General features: G+C 42.5%; 1 protein-coding gene across 7 annotated transcripts in view; it reads left to right on the top strand.

The window, feature by feature from the left end:
• SYNE2 (spectrin repeat containing nuclear envelope protein 2) overlaps window positions 1–17,385 on the top strand; it is a 195,512-nt gene extending 178,127 nt beyond the window's left edge. For 6 of the 7 annotated variants that reach the window (XM_054198076.1, XM_054198074.1, XM_054198078.1 and 3 more), the window contains 13 exons: window positions 3,507–3,694; window positions 3,854–4,004; window positions 4,494–4,676; window positions 5,964–6,101; window positions 6,975–7,169; window positions 8,016–8,298; window positions 8,648–8,716; window positions 9,518–9,654; window positions 10,595–10,724; window positions 11,892–12,100; window positions 14,708–14,896; window positions 15,878–15,924; window positions 16,516–17,385. In XM_054198076.1, the coding sequence (XP_054054051.1) occupies window positions 3,507–3,694; window positions 3,854–4,004; window positions 4,494–4,676; window positions 5,964–6,101; window positions 6,975–7,169; window positions 8,016–8,298; window positions 8,648–8,716; window positions 9,518–9,654; window positions 10,595–10,724; window positions 11,892–12,100; window positions 14,708–14,896; window positions 15,878–15,924; window positions 16,516–16,741 (2,145 nt within the window). In that variant the 3' untranslated portion in view covers window positions 16,742–17,385. The remainder of the gene's footprint in view (window positions 1–3,506; window positions 3,695–3,853; window positions 4,005–4,493; window positions 4,677–5,963; window positions 6,102–6,974; window positions 7,170–8,015; window positions 8,299–8,647; window positions 8,717–9,517; window positions 9,655–10,594; window positions 10,725–11,891; window positions 12,101–14,707; window positions 14,897–15,877; window positions 15,925–16,515) is intronic. The other variant, XM_054198077.1, reaches the window with a different exon arrangement.
• The last annotated feature ends 844 nt before the right edge of the window (window positions 17,386–18,229 follow it).

The raw sequence follows: 18,229 nt of genomic DNA, 5'->3' as shown, positions 1-18,229 counted from the left end.
TCCAGGTTTAAAATCACCTGCTTCTTTTCTTTAGCAAGGCCTTCTAACTGTGGTTTTCACAGCATGTCTGTGCCAAGATGCGTTACATGCAAAATTTTTATTTGCTTGCTTTAATTTTTGTGTTGACTTACCCCCACTTCTCCCTTCCCCCTTTCACCCAAGGAAAACATGCAAAATACAAACAAAAGCATTTTTACATTTGATAGTTTGCTCAGTTAAGTACAGCAGACTTCATAAGGGCTAGGCAGGGCACAGAGAGTGGGCAAAATCCATGAGGATGATGTAGGCTGACAAGGCGTGAATGCTGGGTCTCCTGCAAACTGGCTGTGGCAGATTTAAATGCTGTGATTTGATGTATTGCCCTCACTAGCTCAGTTGTCTTCCTGTCCTTGCAGAGGAAGCTTGGCAGAGAAGGGTGTTTGAGCTTTGGAGGGAGGACTTGTGCAAACACACCTTTGACTGAGGCCTGATCCAGTAGGCAGGCTCTGAAGATCCCCTCAGGGTTGGGTGAGATGGTGCGTGAATCCTGCTGAGGCATAAGCGTGAACCAACCTAGCACTGCTGGATATTGTTTGAGTGCATGTAGGTGTTATCCGAGACAGTGTCTTACCAGGGAAATCCTAAGGATCTATGTGGGTTTTAAGTGCCGGAGATGGCAAGGATTGGGCATAGCTGAATGTCCCGGCTATCCCAGCCAAGTGGAAGTGTGAGATAAGTTGGATAGTCCTGGAGAAAATTTCTCTCTCCAGCAGCCATGGAAGGAGAAGGAACTTTTCAAAGCATATACTTGCTGCTGGAGTCAGCCTTTGCTCAGGGCTGTGCTATGAGTCTGTCGGGGTCAGAGTGCCTCCTTGGGAAGGCTGAGAATGACCAATGCTGTCATCTGGCCTTTGCATTAAACAAGAATATTTGCCCTAAAACTGAGGATCAAGAATAAAGCTGTCAAGCATGGAAACTTTATGGCATCTGCCTTTAAGAACACCTGTGGGTGTTCTTCCCATCCTTCCCATCTTCTCTATCTCTGGCTGCTGCTTTCTTGTCTAAGGAAAGATCCCTGAGTGACCCAGACCTGAATGCTGTGTTCTCTGCTCGTTGACATGGCTCTCCATCCACTGATGTCCCAGACATCGCGGGAAAGGCCCAGCTCCTCTGCAACAGGAGTGGAGATGGCTCCCACCAACTCCACTGCAGAAGTTGGTCAAACACCAAAAGTCTTGGCCCAGTGCCTCTAGTGGTTTCATCCACATTGTGAATGATCGTGTAAACAACAAGGAAATATTTTCTCCTAGTCCAAGCTTTTTGCATTCTCAAAGATTGTGATAAATTGCCAGGCAGAGAAGAATGTGGAGCACAAAGGAATTGTGTCCTAACTAATTTACTTTTATTATGAGCATTCAAGCTTCAGCTCACTGTAAGAGCCATCATTTGCTGCTCAGACCTACTTATGGCTTTGTTGTTTGGCCTCTGTTTCAAACACGGAGCTCTGGGCACCTCTAGACTCCTCCTACTGTAACCTTTTAGCAGACTGAGTGTGAGAAGACTGTGCTGTCTAAAAAGACCACAGTAAAAAAAAAAAAGCTTCTTCCACTCTGCATTAGAGAAACCTTTATCTGAACCCAACACGTAAAAAGATCTTCCCTGGTTTTATCTGAACAATTATTTCAGCAAGAGCAGAGTGATGGTGAGAAATATGCCCTACAGGCTTCTTTTATTTGACATCCATGACTGGAAGAGCTTTTTACCTGTTCAGTCTTGAATAATGACATTTAAAAGCATTGTGCGTCCACAGAGATGTTTTATGGCATGTTTTTTCAATTAAAGGATGAGGATTAAAATATGAATAATATTAATCTTAAGATTTCAAAGCTGTTTCACTAGTGCAGAAGTCTAGCAGGATATAGTCTGTATAAGGTCTCTGCGCAGAGTTGAAGGAAAAGTACCGTTTGGGGCTCCATTACTTAGTTTGTTGTGCTTGTCTCACCATAACGCAGTCAGGTCATTTGGAATAACAGCTTGAAAGCCAGCAAGGATTCTGTCTAGGGTTATTCCGTGAACCCAGGCATAACCAAAAGTAATGAGATCATATCAGCAATATTAACATAGTGCAAGTAGGATGGACTTGTAATCTGTGGTCCAAATTCTCATTTTCAGTAATACAGCTGTAAATCCAATGAAATTTAATGAATTCGGAATAGTCTCTCCAGATACCAGTGGGGGGTAGAGCCTGCTCTCAGACAAAGCGCCTGTGTTAAAAAGACACTGCTGCCTCTTGCTCAGAAAACAGCTGTGAATCCTTAATAAGCTGTCAAAAATGATGTTGGGTCTGCTTCTGGCAGTCTCTCATCTTATGTAAAGATTTTGGCTTCTACATTCCTTAAAGCTGTATATTACCACAAATCCCACAAGCCAAATTTTGACGATTTATGGCTCAGCCCGTTCAGGTACCCATGTAACACCACTGAAGACCGCCACTGGATGATATTCAACTCCTTGCAGCTCGTTGACTTCTGGGAAGATCTTCCTTGAACTCCTTTTGAATTTACTACAAGTTGTGTCTGTTTTGGGCTTTTTTGTTTGTTTTATTTCATTTTGGTTTTGTAAGCGAAACCAAATTCTGTTTCATCTATTCACTAAAATCAGTAACACCATTTAATGAGAGTTCCTGTTCACTGTTGTCAGTAAAATACTCGTTTGTGTTTGTTGTTGTCTAGTGTTATTCAAGCAAAAGTCTCCATATCCTTCACTAGGAAAGACAGAAATGGGCTGAAAAAATGGAAATTTAGTGGGCATTGTCATTTCATTAATATTTACAGTTGGTAGCATTGTACGGAGCTGCCTTTTTAATGAGAAATATTTAGATAAGGCTTTCTTTTTGCATTATTCGAGTGTATTGATTTTAGGAGTAGTTATAGGCATAGAATGAGAGGCCAGAGTACGGTGGAGGTGCAGGCTCTGGAGAAGAAACATGTAGTGTAGGTTAGACAAAGGGTCTTTGCCAGACCCTTTAAAATAGTCTGTCAAAACAGGAACTCTACAAGAGGGAATAAGTGGTGTAACACCAGCTACCCATGTGCTGTTTCATAATATCAGCCTGTGATCATATAGTCACTAAAGTACGTGAACTGTACTACACGTTCTCTGTCAAGTCTTACCAGTGTGGTAAGCTGATATGAGACACTGTCACCTTGTACTGTTGAAATTAGTAAAGTATGTGTGAGGTTTGGATTTTGAACGCGCATTAAAGTTGTCCAGACTGTTAATGAGAAGACTGAGCTTTCACTGAGAAACCAAAGCTGGACAGTCCCTTTTTGCATGGCAGTTCTGTCCTGACCTGTCAGCCTGTCATCTGCACAGCTCATCTTGCAAGTCTGTTTTCTAAAGCTAAATAAGCTTTTCCCGACACACAAATTGCTCTTTCCCCATCCTCTGCAGCATTTTGAAAGAGTATGTCTGAATATTACTGCGCGTGTTTTCTTCTACTCAAGCTATTCTTTTGCCAATGGCAGGATCTGCAACGAGACATAGAGCAACACACCGCAGGGGTGGAATCAGTGTTTAATATTTGTGAAGTCCTGCTACACGATTCGGACGCATGTGCTAATGAGACAGAGTGTGACTCCATCCAGCAGACTACCAGGAGTTTGGACAGACAGTGGAGAAATATTTGCGCCATGTCTATGGAAAGGCGAATGAAGTAAGTTTCTTTTTCTTACCCCTCCTAAAGAAGCCTGTGGCATCCTTTTGAAGAAACACTGCAGCTTTTGCCATAAACTGAATTTTGAAAAAGAAAAAAATTCCAAAATTAGTAGTTAGGTTGTGATAAAACCTTTCCATTTTTCCATCTCCCTCTCAGAATTGAGGAAACCTGGCGCCTGTGGCAGAGGTTTTTGGACGACTATTCAAGCTTTGAAGATTGGCTGAAATCATCTGAATGGATAGCAGCGAAGCCTTTTTCTTCAGAGGTTTTGTACACACATGCAAAGGAGGAGCTGAAGAAATTTGAGGTGAATTTTTTAACTTCATTTTTTTTATGCTCAGCAGCAGGCTGAATGGTCAGACTGCTGAATACTTACTGTCTGTGTGAGATGCCTGGATGACTGAAAAACACCAGTTCAGCGGTGGTGGTATAGGGTACGTAAATAATTTGGCTGGTGTGTGGCTCCTAGGTATCTAGCTGATTTATTTGTCTCCAGAATGTTTTTTAACGTGGAGAATCCAATGCTCTGAACTGAAAAGATCCTGCTTATAAGTTAAAGATTTGCTTTTTATAGGCAGGAGATGTTTGTGGGTTGATTTCCCCCCCCCCCATTCCTTTTCCTAATGACCTAAGTCTGAGCAGATGATTTAAAATACGGGTTCTTCTCAGGATTTAATTTTGCAGTTGGAAGGTCTGTTTTTAAGGGGAGGGCATCATCATCTCTCTTGATGGATAGTATCATCCATATACGTTCTCTTTTTGGCAAGGGAACTGAATTCCTTGATTTGCCTTGCAGGCATTCCAACTGCACGTTCACGAACGACTCACTCAGTTGGAGCTGATCAATAAGCAGTACAGGCGCCTTGCCCGAGAGAACCGCACCGACTCAGCCAGCAAGTTGAAGCAGATGGTACATGAAGGCAACCAGCGCTGGGATAATCTCCAGAAACGAGTTGCTGCTATTCTGAGGAGACTTAAGGTAGTTGCACGGTGGGGTGAGAGAGTGAGGAGTGCTTGCAAGTTTCTGTAGGAATTACCCAAGGGCAAAACACATAGTAGAGCAATTATCTTGTGTTGGTTTGTGTCTTGAGTTATCAGTGTAGGAAAGCAGCTCTGCAAAGGTCACCAAGGACATGGCATAAACATGTCCTTGGTTCCTGGTAGCTGAAAAGGCGTAAGGGAAGAATGAGTACAGATTTTGGAAGGTGTGTTGCAGGCCTTACTGCTCCTATCCCACTCTTCTCTTATCCAGTCCTGTCATGGGTGGATGTGTTCATGCACTTGCACCTTTCCATAAATAAGAGGCAGAAGGACCCCAGTGCAGATACGGTTTGGAGTTTATAATGCAGCTCTACTTTATGGCAAGTTATGATTCCCTTAAACATGGAGACGCGATGGAGAGGCATGCTGCTGTCACCAGCTCTTGCTGTGCTCTGCCTGATGGAAGAATGTTGTCGAAGAGTTTATTTGTGACACTTACTTGAAGTGTCCTGCTTGTTGAGTTAAACTGATCCCTGGAGAGATATTCTGTGCTGTGCCCCGGGGGAAACTTGGCACTGCTTGATTTTTAAATGCAGCAGTGCTGAGAGCAGTTGACAGGGAAAACTATTAGATCCCAAAAGTCAGTAGATGAGGTTGCGAGAGCACTGATGGGATTTGATTTGTGCAGTTAGGAGGTGGTGTGTTTGGTGTTTTTTATAATCCTGTTCAGAAAAAGTAAATCCACCGAGGAGAACTGGGGCACTACAAGCTGCATGTAGCAGCTTCTGTAGGAGACAGCAGCAGAGAGAACTCCTCCTGGCTGCCATGCCAAATGGTGCATTAGTTACACTGTCATGGTCATCCGTGATCCAGCCTCTCCATTGTTTTATTGATTTTAATACCATAGTTTTAATTACTTTAATTAGAGATGGGGCTTGCTTCCTTTGTCTGCCTTTATTCTAAATTGAGAATAAATTAGATGTTAAACTAAATGACTGTTACACTGGTATAATGACGTGGGAGAAGGTATACAGTGTGGAAGCAAGAATGTTTTTTTTATGGAAGCATCTTGCACTGCTGCTGTTTTATTCCCTCTCCCATACGAATAGTTGCAGCATCACTGTGCAGGAAGGGCACAGTTTTTATACATGGTATGCTACCATTTGTGCTCTGAAGGCCTTTAAGGGGAACAGTAGTCCCGAAACAAAACAGTTTTCAGAGAGCTCCTGTGACCATTTTTTTTGGTAGCTACAGTCATATAACAGTCTCCCTTCTTCCTATTCAGCACTTCACCAATCGGAGGGATGAATTTGAGGGGACGAGGGAAAGCATCCTTGTTTGGCTCACAGAAATGGACCTCCAGCTGACAAACGTGGAGCACTTCTCAAAAAGTAACTTTGATGACAAAATGCGCCAGTTAAATGTACGTATCCTTATAAAGCAGTTGTTTAATATATTGGGCTGACCTCTCTTGACAAAATCGTCTACTTTTCTGGAACTTCACAATAGCCAACAAATCTCTGTAGGTCTGTATTTGTTTTAAGACGCCACCAAATTGTTAAGACTTATCCTCTGAATCAAGATTAAACTGTACAGTATTTAAATTCAGATTCAGTGTTCAAGTTCGATTCTATTCTGCCATTTTCTCCTAACACTGAGTGGCAGTGACAGTGATATCTGGCCTGGAAAGTAGCGCATGCAGGGTAACAGTAAAAGCTACATTCCTAAATTCAGGTATTCCTTTCTGGTGAGAATTTTTTTTTCACTTGGCATTAGGGTAGGATCTCTCCTCTGAGCGCATTGTTTGTAGCTAGGACTTTCCAACAGAAATAAGACAGCAAGTGTGTGCAATTATTCTAAAGAACATACTAGTTCTATGCTACCTGCTCATATGCTTGTTCCTCCTTTCCCCCTGCACTGTTAATTGTTTTGGGATGTAGATTTACTGTTCTGTAGGCCCAAACAGTCAAACTTCTTTGCTACTGAGAAAAAGATTGTGTGTACCCAACAGAAAAATAAACTCTGATTAGCTGAACTCTCATATTGTGATTGCCTGCAGGCTCAGGACACTGCAATTACATAGATGTACACATGGGTGGAAAATGCCACTCTGTAATCCTGCTAATAAAACAAACCTCTGAACCTCTTCAGTAAAAAGATACTTGCCAAACGAAATTAGACAACGATGTCAATTGCTGCTTTTCTTTCACTGCAGTGAGCGAGGAAAAAAAGGACAAACCTTAGGCTGGAAAGGGGCGTTGCAGAAGTAATTATTTTTCTTGTATGTTCCAAATAGGGTTTCCAGCAGGAAATAATGCTAAACACCAATAAGATTGATCAGCTAATTGTTTTTGGAGAGCAGTTGATTCAGAAGAGTGAGCCTTTGGATGCTACTGTGATTGAAGGCGAATTGCAAGAACTTCATCGATACTGTCAGGAAGTGTTTGGGCGAGTTGCCCGGTTCCATCAAAGACTGACTTCAAGACATCCTGTAAGAAGTGACGCTTGTTTTGATGCTTTGGCAAGATTTTGGTGTTTGAACTGCAGTGCTCATTGCTTATCTGTAGCAGCTTGACTGAGTGGTTTGAGCTCAAAGGGGTCAGGAGCTCCTCAGTAGTTGTGCCAGCTTTGCTAAATCTTTGTTGCCGGCCTTGTCTCCTCACGCCTCTCATGTTGGGTCTCCATGTGCAGAATCTGGATAATAGCATGGAAGTAATTCACAGAGTTAATATTTAGATAGTAGTGGTTTGAGGGCTTCAAAAGCTTTTTTGGTGTTTTTAATATCACTTTGTTTTCTTTAATTTCAATAATGTGCTTAGAATATCTCTTTATGGATTTGTTTGTGAGGCTCCATCTGTCCACTTTCTTGTGGGAACTCTGAATGGGGAACAGCATGCTCTTTACTTTTCACTGGGAACATTTAGCTGATTCTCAGTTTGCTTTGGCTCAAAAAGAAAGAGCATCTATCAGAAAGCCAGGAAGAGGAAGTAACGTGAACATCTATGAGTACCTACCTGCCTGAGCATTGTTTCATTGCTGACCTGTGCAGTCCATTTGTAACTGGGTACCCCTCCCTGCAAACTACAGAGAGATGTTATGGTGGTGGTGGAGTGGCTTGAAAGAGGGGAGGTAGCTGCTGATGTGAGGATTCTTTTGGCAAAAGAGAAAGGAGGCAAAAATGATGCTTCCCTTTAATTTTTGTCATATGGTCTTCAATTGATGCAGCTGATTGCAAACCAGTCACCAGTAGTACTGTGTGGCTCAATCATTATCTCATTAAGCTGCATAGATCTATTGTAAATCTTAATAATAAGCAATAATTGTTCTTTATTTTTAGGGATCAGACGATGAAGATGAGACCTCTGAAAGTGAGACAGATCCAGAAGACTCCAGAGAAATCCAGAACGATCCCTGGCATAAGAAGGCCATCAGCGAGGAGCCCTCTTCGCCACAGTCCCTCTGCCACCTTATACCCCCTGCTCAAGGTCATGAAAGATCAGGCTGTGAAACCCCTATCAGTGTTGACTCCATCCCACTTGAGTGGGATCACACAGGTGATGTGGGAGGTTCTTCCTCTCATGAAGATGAAGAAGAAGCAACATACTACAGTGCTTTGTCAGGTGAGAACCAATTGCCAGCTGTTTGCTTTGACACAGGCAACTGCCGGATGTCCCTGTGTGGGAAGGGAGGGGGATTGAGGTCTTGCTCCCATGTTGTTGGTTGGTTTTCAAGTACTATAACAGATGTGAGCAGTCTCATCTCATAGATTTCTTGATGAAGGGAATGGTATTGTCTAAACCAAACTCATATTTTCAGAAACATAAGGTTTTTAGAAACCTTACTTTTTTAAGAATGCTTGATGAAACTTCTTATTTTATTCTTTGTCTTTGCTATCCCTCATTGTTTCAGTTGTTTTTAATAGTTGGAAAATACTGACTAGTGAGGAAAATGACATTATTCTTTTTTCAGATGTAGAAATCACTGAAAATCCTGAGGCATATCTTAAAATGACCACAAAAACTTTGAAAGCATCTTCTGGTAGGCACCTGCTAATGCATGTGTCTGAACATGGCAATCTCCCTGTGCTGCACGCTATATTCCTCAACCTCTCTCATATGTAATGTCTGACTTCCTGCCTTGTGTGGACACCATGTCTCATCCTGTCATGGTGCTCTTATGCTGCAGTATTCACATGTACATTACAAAGCAGTCAAGAACATACCATTTAGATTTTGCCTGGTAAATGCCAAGGGTGGTTAATGTGCATTTCATTGCATTGATCCAAAGTCTTTTGGTACTTTCTTGGTGGTTTGCTCTGGGTAGTGTCACTTTTTTGGTTGTTTTTAACTTTTGCATATTTATTGAAGGAAATGGTTCCAACTCTGCAAGTATTTTTTGTGGTTTGTGCATGACAGAACCGTGTGCGTCCTGTCTGTTAAATCCAGAACAAATGTTCTCCAAATCAGGACTTGTCTGTACTTGTCCCTGCTGAAATGCATTACAGATGTGTGATAGTATCGTTGGGATGTGAACTTTCCAAAACCACAGTGCAGCCTTTTTCATGTATTTTTTGAATACTCATACCTGTATTCAAGCATTTTCCAGAAGAAAACGGAATGTCCCATAACTGCATGGCTCTCATCTCATTACCTTTGAAACACTGTTGATGTTTTGCAAATGTGCATGCTTTGCAAGGAAAGCTGCAAAACTGTCATTTTTATGCCATAACTTGACGCCATTTTACTCAGAGCGCTTTCTAACTTAATACAAAGCAACAGCTTCCTCGTGGAGATGGGATTTTGCACTCACGGCATATGGCTTTGGTTTTATTTGTTTCAGGAAAATCTGTTTCAGAAGCTCGTCCTTGGCATTCTCCAGATAGCCCGGTCTGCAGGAAACACCGATACAACCAGGCAGAGGTGGTTGGAAATGTGTTGTCTGGTCCGGAGACAAGTACTCCCTATAAGCCAGACTACGTGAGTTGGGGGCTCTGTGGGCACTGAGCCTATACTACACAGTCTGTTTGTTGTTCCTGTGTAACTCCATCCTTTTCCCTCCTCCAGCATCAAGGAAAAGATTTGTCGTGGGGGGAATGTTCACTTTATGCAAACTTAGACATTATTTCTGGTGGCTCAGGTAACCAGTGAAAAAGTCTCTGTCCACTCGCTAGGAAAGCTTCTTTAAAGGAATTCAGAACAACCACATTAGGCTCCTGATCAGAGTCAGTGTCTGGAGTAACTTCCTCTATTGTCATAGGAGAACTCTAGGAGAATTTAACCCCCTCAAGGAGAGGGTGTGAATACCCTCCCTTGATACTGACATTTCTCCCTTTCCTAAGCAGACCGATTTGAAGGGTCCTTTTCTAATGTGCAACTCCTGTTGTGTCACGAGGTTCAGAAAGGACCCCCTTGCTTCTGGGCACTAAAAAATGTGCCAAAATGGCTATTGTTCATTGTTACCTCAGTCTTGGTGGCTAGTTGCCAGCCATGGCTTCCACAGCAGCTGCAAGCTCAGTGGATCTGGACCACTTGTCAGCACTCTCTCACGCACAAGATGGTACTGGTGTCTGGCTGCTTTTGTTATCATTAATCCAGTCTTAGAGCCTTAGAGTCAATATTGCCAAGACCATGAGTCCGACAAAGAACATTAGCAAATGTTGTCTGGTACACGTAGTGCAAAAGCAATTAATTTGCCATGTCCAGTCTTGTAATAATTAGCGTCACTATTGTACGTGTTTGTTTACTGAGAAGGCAGAGAGAGCCAGGATAAACTGTTAGCAAAGATGCAGAAGCCCAGTGCTAAATCTGACATGCAGGAGCTCAGTGGCAGCCCAGCCACCCAAAAGTAACACAAATGAAGACTGACCTTTGATGGCTTGTTGACCTGCAGTGCTCATCCATCAAAATGTCATTCCAGGTGAAGCAGCTCAGCTCTGCAAGCAGCAGCAGCAGCAGCAAGGATAAAATTACATCTGCTAACATGAGTGATGAAGAACCCCAAGGTGACCAAGAGCTGGTGAATATAGCAGCTGCAGAGGAGCAGTCAGGTACAGAGCGTTAGGAGCGGCTTTGGTGCTGTGGTGTTTGTTCTGTGGCTCTGGGGAAGACAAAGCACTGATGTCAGAACATCAGTCTACAAAGTTAAACCTCTGTCCTCGAAGTTAATGTATTTTGCTAAGACTTGCTGAGCTGACTTCTCACCTGGTACTGTCCAACCCGTGTTTGCTGTTCTAAGCTTTTACATTTTCTGCCACAACTGAGGTTTTTATCACTGGTAATATACTTCTGTCTCTTTGCTAGTTGGAACGAATTGGAACAATTTCACTTTTGCGTGATACTGAATACTTCAGAGACTTCTAATCAGATTTCAAACCAAAGTGGTGTGTGTCTCTGTCTAAAACAAGATTGCTATAGTTCATCCTCTCAGTTATTGGTACTCCATATAACAAGGTGCTAGAGCTCCCATTTACAGAAATGTTTTGTCAAAGCTGGTAATGTATTCTGTTCTTCACTCTCCTCGCTGCAGTCCTTTCTTCCAAGTAGTCCAACAGGCTGGTTCTCTTAACCTTTTAGGACCTCATTCCTGGTTTCAGGTGCTTGAGATTGTAATAAGAACACATCTGTACTGCAATCACAGAAGCGAACTGAGATAAAAAGAAGACTGCAGCTGTGTGCACCAGCTTACTTAGTTTATGTCTCTGATCTCACAAATGGACTGGGGTTGAGTCCCATACATGGGATGAGTAGGAACACATCTGAGATGGGCTTAGATGTGCCTCCAGAACTAGTGTTAGTGATCACACAGGTGGCATCTCCATCTTCTTTGGCACTGAACTGATGAAACATAAACCCAAGTCCTAACTGCTGGATCGTACTTTGTCCCATGGTGAATTTTGGTGTCTAGCAAATTGCAACTAGGCTCACTGAATTCAGTCTCCTTAGATTTGCTCTGTTCTTCCAGGTAAATAAAAACGTCTTCAATTAATGTGATTAAAATCCTGTGTAGCATTAGTATGTGGATAACTTGGCCAGTAACATGAAACTTAGAGACTGCAGAATCTCAAGAAAAAATGTGCCTGGGTAACAGTAGTAATGTAGTAGCAATTATTTGGCCTTAAGTAGACTGGAGAATTATTTACTCATAAAACTCCTTGCATCTGTTTTATGCACTCTTTACCTTAAGATTTAAACTTTTGTTCTTCTGTCATGTGCAGGCATTATTGATAGGTGGGAGCTCATCCAAGCTCAAGACCTCAGAAATAAACCTAGGATGAAACAGAAATTGCAGCCGTGGCAGCAGCTGAACTCAGATCTCAGTGACGTCTCTGCTTGGCTTGATAAGACTGAAGAAGAGCTGGAAGAGCTGCGAAAAGTGAAACCAGCCAGCATGCAAGCATTGGAACAAAGGGTCAAGAAATTGAAAGTAAGTTATGGCATACTGAGAAGTGGGATTTCAAGATGCTGATGCTCTTTATCACTGTCTTTGTGCTCCTAGGGTCTGTCGGCAGCATGAATGCGAGTAACAATGTGCGTATTCCACAGAGGAGCTAAGCTGTTCTCAGCTAAGAGGACTAAAGAGTGTAGTTAAGCAAGGTGCTTCTGTCTTCATATGCAGAGATTTGCAGGCAATGTGCCTGTGTACAACAGGCAGCCAGGCTGAAATAAAACCCTCTCCCTTTCTGTTTTCTTGCAGAGACACTTTATTGTCTCTCGAACAAAACATTCAACCCCAAACCTCTCTTTTTAGGCCTTTGTTTTAGGAAACAAACATAGAAAAAAGCTAAATAATGAAGGCTTAGACTCCCCAAATGCCTAGGGTCAGGTCTTTTCTTGGGGGGCTGGGTATTCTGAGCAGTGGTACTGGCATTTTTTTCCTTGTTCTGTGCCATTCCTCTCCATGCGAAACAGAAACAGATTGAAAATTAGCCGGGTCTACAGACTACAAATCTAGACTGATTTTATTTTTTTTAATTGAATTAATGTGGGGAAAATTGTAGCTCCAACAGGGAGGCTGGAAAAGGTCTGCTCTAAAGCTGTGGTTTATAGCAATAGCGTTTGCAAAAAAACTTAGCTCTAAATAGCACCTTTGTCCTGGAGTTGAAGGATACATCACTTCAAAATGTGCAGTTGCATTTTTTCACTTAGCAAGTGCAGATTCCTCATCCAATAGTATGTATTAGTTAAAGATGAGAAACAAAATAAATTCAGTCTCTGCTAATCTTCAGCCAAGTAATAGAACAGTTAGAGAGACAATAATGTGAACATTTGTCAGCATGCATGGTCATGTTATGTTGCTTGCTATGACTCTCAGCTTACATAAATTAAGTAGGACTAAGTCAGGTCTGCAAGTTGAACGAGCAGGTTACCCTAGGTCCCTAGGACTCGGGTAACAAAATGTCTCAGGTTGAGCTCTGAGAGAGCAAGTGTTCCTAACACTTGTGGGAGTGCAAAATCCCTGCGTGCTACCCTTCTGCCAGCAGCCTTGCATGGAGTCACCCAAATCCTGAGGCTACTGGTCAGGTTGGTGTCACACTTGGTTGGGGTCAGGCTCACAAACAAGACACTGCAGGACAGAGGGATTTCTTAGGCGTGTTGAGAGCATGCTTGAGCTTATATGTCCTTGTGTGTACGACAGGGAGAATGACTGTGCTCCAGTGTGTGACTCCTGTAAGGATGACTCTGATTCCATCAGCCAACCTGGTTTAGGCACCAAGCACTAGGAAAGGTTCGGTGGTGCCTCGCGAGTGGAGGGAGGTGTTTCCCTTCAGGCTTGAGTTGGGTGTCTGACCTCTTCAAGAAGCAGAGCTTCACTTCTCCTCTCTTCTGCATTCTCTTAAGAGGAGCCTAGCCGTCTGTAAATCCCCTTTTCAGACAGCCTGGCTTTCTATAGGTGTCTAAAAGAGCCAGCACCCACTAAGACATGGATTTCACAAGGTGTCGGGACATCACAATTGGCCTGGATAAGTTAAATCCAGTCTGGCTGCAGACTGGCTTACCGGTCTTTAGAAGTCTGTGATGGACTGTTTGTATTGTCTGATATTGAAAGAAACTTTATAGCTTGAAGGAGTGAGACAGGGTTCTTTGTTGGGCAAAATGTAATTTAGACTAGCAGTTTTCAAGAAGTGGAATGCAGATCTTGAGAATATATAGATTGACACTCTCAGTTACAAAGGCTGCTAAGAAAAGCAAGCTGAGCTGTGTTGATTGCAGGACTCATCCTGCAGCTCTTGCCTTTCTACTGCAAGAGCCCACAACTTGAAAAAGACTTGAGTACCCTTGATTCAATATGTAAACTTCTTGAGGGTACAAGGTATTGTTTGGCATCCATTTTTTTGAAAAACTTGCAAAAGTACAGGCTCTACCTTAACGTGAAGGTGGTTAGATGATACAGCCGTGACTTTGCAAATTCCGTCTTATTTCCCTCTGCACTTTTAAGGGAGAACAGGAAAGCAGGCAGGGCTGCCATTTGGGAGGACCTTGACAAGTCAGAGAAATGAGCTGAGAGAAACTCTGACTCTGAAGAAAAAGAACTTCTCAGAATGGGGTGGCCTGGTGTGGGAGCAGGGGCCCAAAGGGGATGGGGAATCTCAGTCCTGTGAGATACTCAAAATCTGGCTGGATGAGGCCCTGAGCAGCCTGCTCTGACTTTGAAGTTGGCCCTACTTGGAGCAGGAGGATGGAGTAAAGTGTCTATATGAGGCATTTTTTGCATAATTATGCATCATAATTAGGTTCCGAATGAACAGTCTTCATGCTGGAGTAAGACTTAAAATTTCCAAGATTTAATGTCTTTTCTGTATGGATTAATTACTGCTTGAACTATTTCTAAATGCTGGTTCAAACAGGTACAACCAGTCTCTTAAGAGAACTTCGTTTCCTATGTAGCTGTAATAGCCATTCTTGCGTATTGCAGATTCTCAGGCAAGTTGAGTTGTTCTTTAAAGCCTTCCCGAGTTGCTCCTCTTATGAGAACATCCTTAAAGTTGAGAGTAACAGTCTGTTGCACTGTTTTTTGTTTGTTTGTTCTAAGCAACTGGAGAAAGAGCTGCTGGAACAACAGCCTAAAGTAAACTCACTTCAAGAACTCACTGCTTACCTGCTGCTTAAATCAGATGGTGATTACGTTGAAGCTGGTGAGAAGGTCCACGTAATTGGATGCAAACTGAAACAGCTTAATAAACAAGTTTCACATGACTTGAAAACAATACAAGGAGATCTGGTGAGTCAGACTTTAAATACTTGTTCATGGATCTTTCTTACTGAAAAGTAATAACATTAAGAGTAAAGGTATTTATAAAAGACTGACTTAAAACTTAAGTACTTCCACCTTCATAAGCTGAAAAGAGAAAATTAAGTCTGCCTATAGGAAAAACTTCAGCACCACTAGGCTGGTGCGGTATTGAAATGGATTGCCCAGAGAGGCTGTGCCGTCTCCGTCCTCGAGGGGTTTGAAGAGCAGAAGGATAAAGACTTGAGTAAGGCTTTTGGTCTGGGCTTATAGCTGACCTTGCTTCGAGCAGGAGGTTGGACTGGGTGAACTTTCTGAGGTCCCTTCCAACCTGAATTATCCTATGATCCATACCAAGTGCCAGGCTAGGAGGGTGTAACAAACACATAGGAGTTATAGTTCATTGCAATGCACTGCTTATCCTGAGAGCTGTCGGACAGAGGTGTTTTCAAGTTAATACCTGTACACACCTGGTCCATCATAATTCCTTCGGGTTGCACATAGTAAAACATTCCTGGAGAGCTGGATCGCCTGCTTGCCACTGGTTATGTATATCTAAAGAGGCAACGGGCTGCGCACCTACAGAGAGGCAATGAAAGATGGCTCTTTGCGCTTCATCTGTTTTGAGTTTTGAACATACATTTTAAAGAGGAAGGTGTGGTTACCTTTCAGGGTACCAGAGCATGCCTGCTAGCTCCAAATGACTTCGGCTCAGGAGTCTATAATCCAGTCGCCGTGAAATCCAGCGCTCCTGGGAGGAAGGCAACTATTTTTTTCCTAGTATTTTGCTGTCAGCATATAGCATATTTTGACATATTTAGCCTGAAACTTCCTCAAATGTAATCATTCTACTTTTTAGATGCATGTACCTTGTTACAGAATTTACAACAGGACTTTCAATCTGCAACTGTCTTTTTGAGAAAGAGAAATTCCTTGTACTTTCTGAAACCTAAAAGCTGTTTCTCTCAACAGATCCCTGTAAGGAGAACTGCAGATGGCAAAACCAGCAGCAGCACAAGGTATTATTTTATATTAGCCTGATCTCTTGAAGGATAGTGAAAACAGCAGAGGCGAGCTGAGTGCCAGCAGAAACCTGAGCAGCTGTTCCTCACAGGTTGACATGCAGGTGGAGGTGATTTCTGCCTACCTGTAGTGTCTCCTCTACCTACCAGTTCTGGGCTGCACCTTGGTGAAGGGTTTTCCTTTAGCACTCCTGCTCCTAGACCTCTGCACTGATGTGCAGCCTTGGCTTGTCTTTACTCTTGAGAAAATATTTTTTTGTGCCAAATGGGGGAATATTTTCATTTTAAATCTTCCTTTAATTCCACCAGCATACCTGGACAAAGAAACTTGCAGCTTAGAGCCACTTATTACAAACAGACCATGAAGGACAAAGAGAGAACTTCACCCCCGGTCCATTAGGGTCTGTTCAAAGGATAGATCTCAGTAAGGCCAAGGCAAGGAAGAGCCTAATCAGTCTTGACTGGTGGCTTTCCTTTATACTTGCATCTTGGAAGGGTAGTGGGAACCCTAGAGAGGGCGAGAATACAATTTGTTTAATTCAAATTCTAAACTGTCTTTTTTTTTCTTTTGTTTTTTCTCCTTTGCAGAGGTGAAAGCCATCCAGAAACTGTTCACGTAATTCCTCGGTCTCCCTCTTTCTTTTACCGTGTATTACGAGCAGCTTTACCTCTTCAGTTGTTCTTTCTACTGCTGTTGCTCCTGGCTTGCATGGTTCCGTTTTCTGAGGAAGACTACAGCTGCACCCGCAGAAACAACTTCGCCCGTTCTTTCCATCCCATGCTGCAATACATCAATGGGCCTCCGCCAACTTAGAAAGCAGCCTCACGTTTATAGCCTCCTTTCCCTGTTGCAGGGAATGTGTTAAATTTCACATCCTAAAATATATATCTTGACAAAATTTCAGCATTTTTGTATGGAAAACAAACTTTTTCTATAGATTTTTAAACTGTAAGCAACACACTTTATACTTTGATGCAATAGAAACACTATTTTATAGGTGCGGTGCTCTTAAGCTTGCAAGGTGATTGAATACTGAGTTATTAGATGCAGAAACTACATCACAGTCAAACACAGCAGTCTGTCTCGGGTTAGCACGGCAAACAAGCAGTTGAAGAGGCACTTTGCCTCGAATGGTTATTGCACACACTTCACGTTACCTGTATCTTTTGGTACCGTAGTCACTTGGTGGAAACAAAAAAAAAATCTACATCTTTTTGAATCTTTGTTACTGTATTTTGTTCATCTGACACGTTCAATAAAAGGATGCACATTTGTTTTGGTTTACATATAGTGTTCTAGCGGCTAGGACTGCTGTGTTGTCTTTTTATACTACCTTTGAAATAAGAGATTGTTGCATTGCATGGAAATGGTTTATAATGCACATATTTTCTAGGTGAACATGATTATGTAGACTATCCCTGATGTATACAAATAATATAATGACTTTTTTAATGAAAGATTTTTTTCCATTTTTAACCTGCTGAATAGTGTACAGTATCTTTGGAGAGAATTGTGCATTTTTATAAGCTTCATCTTTAAAATGAAACTGACACTTGGGCAATGGCTAGAGAAACACTGTGTACAGTCTGCGGTGCCATTGCTTCTCAGTTGTACAGTTTGAGTACTGTCATTAAAATTTTGCCAATGTCTGCAGGGACTATCTGTGTGTCTAGTGGGGGGCAACCAGCTGTATATTCCAGCAGTGCTGACCCTTCCACTCCTGTGTAAGTCAGCTTATTCGCATGCTAACGCAACAGTGGCAGAAGCAGCAGGACCCCTCTCTTGCTTGTCGGAGCAAGAGATTAAAAATTCAGAAGGTGGAGCCTGTGTTCGGTGGCACAGATCCTTTCCTTTGCAATGGATTGTAATTTGCTGGAGGAAGAACACAAAGTTGAACCAACTAATGCTTATTACTAGTTCGAAATGCTGAACCAAATCCCCACCCTGGAACTGGTTTTTGAAAGGAGGAGTTACGGCAGTGCTGGAGGGGGGAAGGGGGAAGGGCATGTCGAGGAGAGCTCAGTGTGATTGTAAGGGGTTTTGTTGAACACTAACAACTTTTGTGTGTGGTTGCAGTGAAAATCGCCCAGCCGTTAGCCAATTTCTGTCATGCTTACCTGTAGAAAATGGGATTTGTGATCAGGCTGTGAGCATTCTCCCGCCTTTTCTACACTTGTCACCACCGGTGACATGTTCCCCATCTTGTGGCAGAGGAATTTATGAAGCAAGTTGCTTTGCATTCTTATGTTTCAGAGAAAGACAGTCCCTGTTGCAAGCCAACAGCTTCCTCCCAACCATGGT

Source organism: Rissa tridactyla, chromosome 4, assembly GCF_028500815.1.
Source record: "Rissa tridactyla isolate bRisTri1 chromosome 4, bRisTri1.patW.cur.20221130, whole genome shotgun sequence".
Taxonomy (NCBI): Eukaryota; Metazoa; Chordata; class Aves; order Charadriiformes; family Laridae; genus Rissa; species Rissa tridactyla.
The sequence above is the reverse complement of the archived record's forward strand: the minus strand, read 5'-3'. Positions and strand labels throughout refer to the sequence as shown.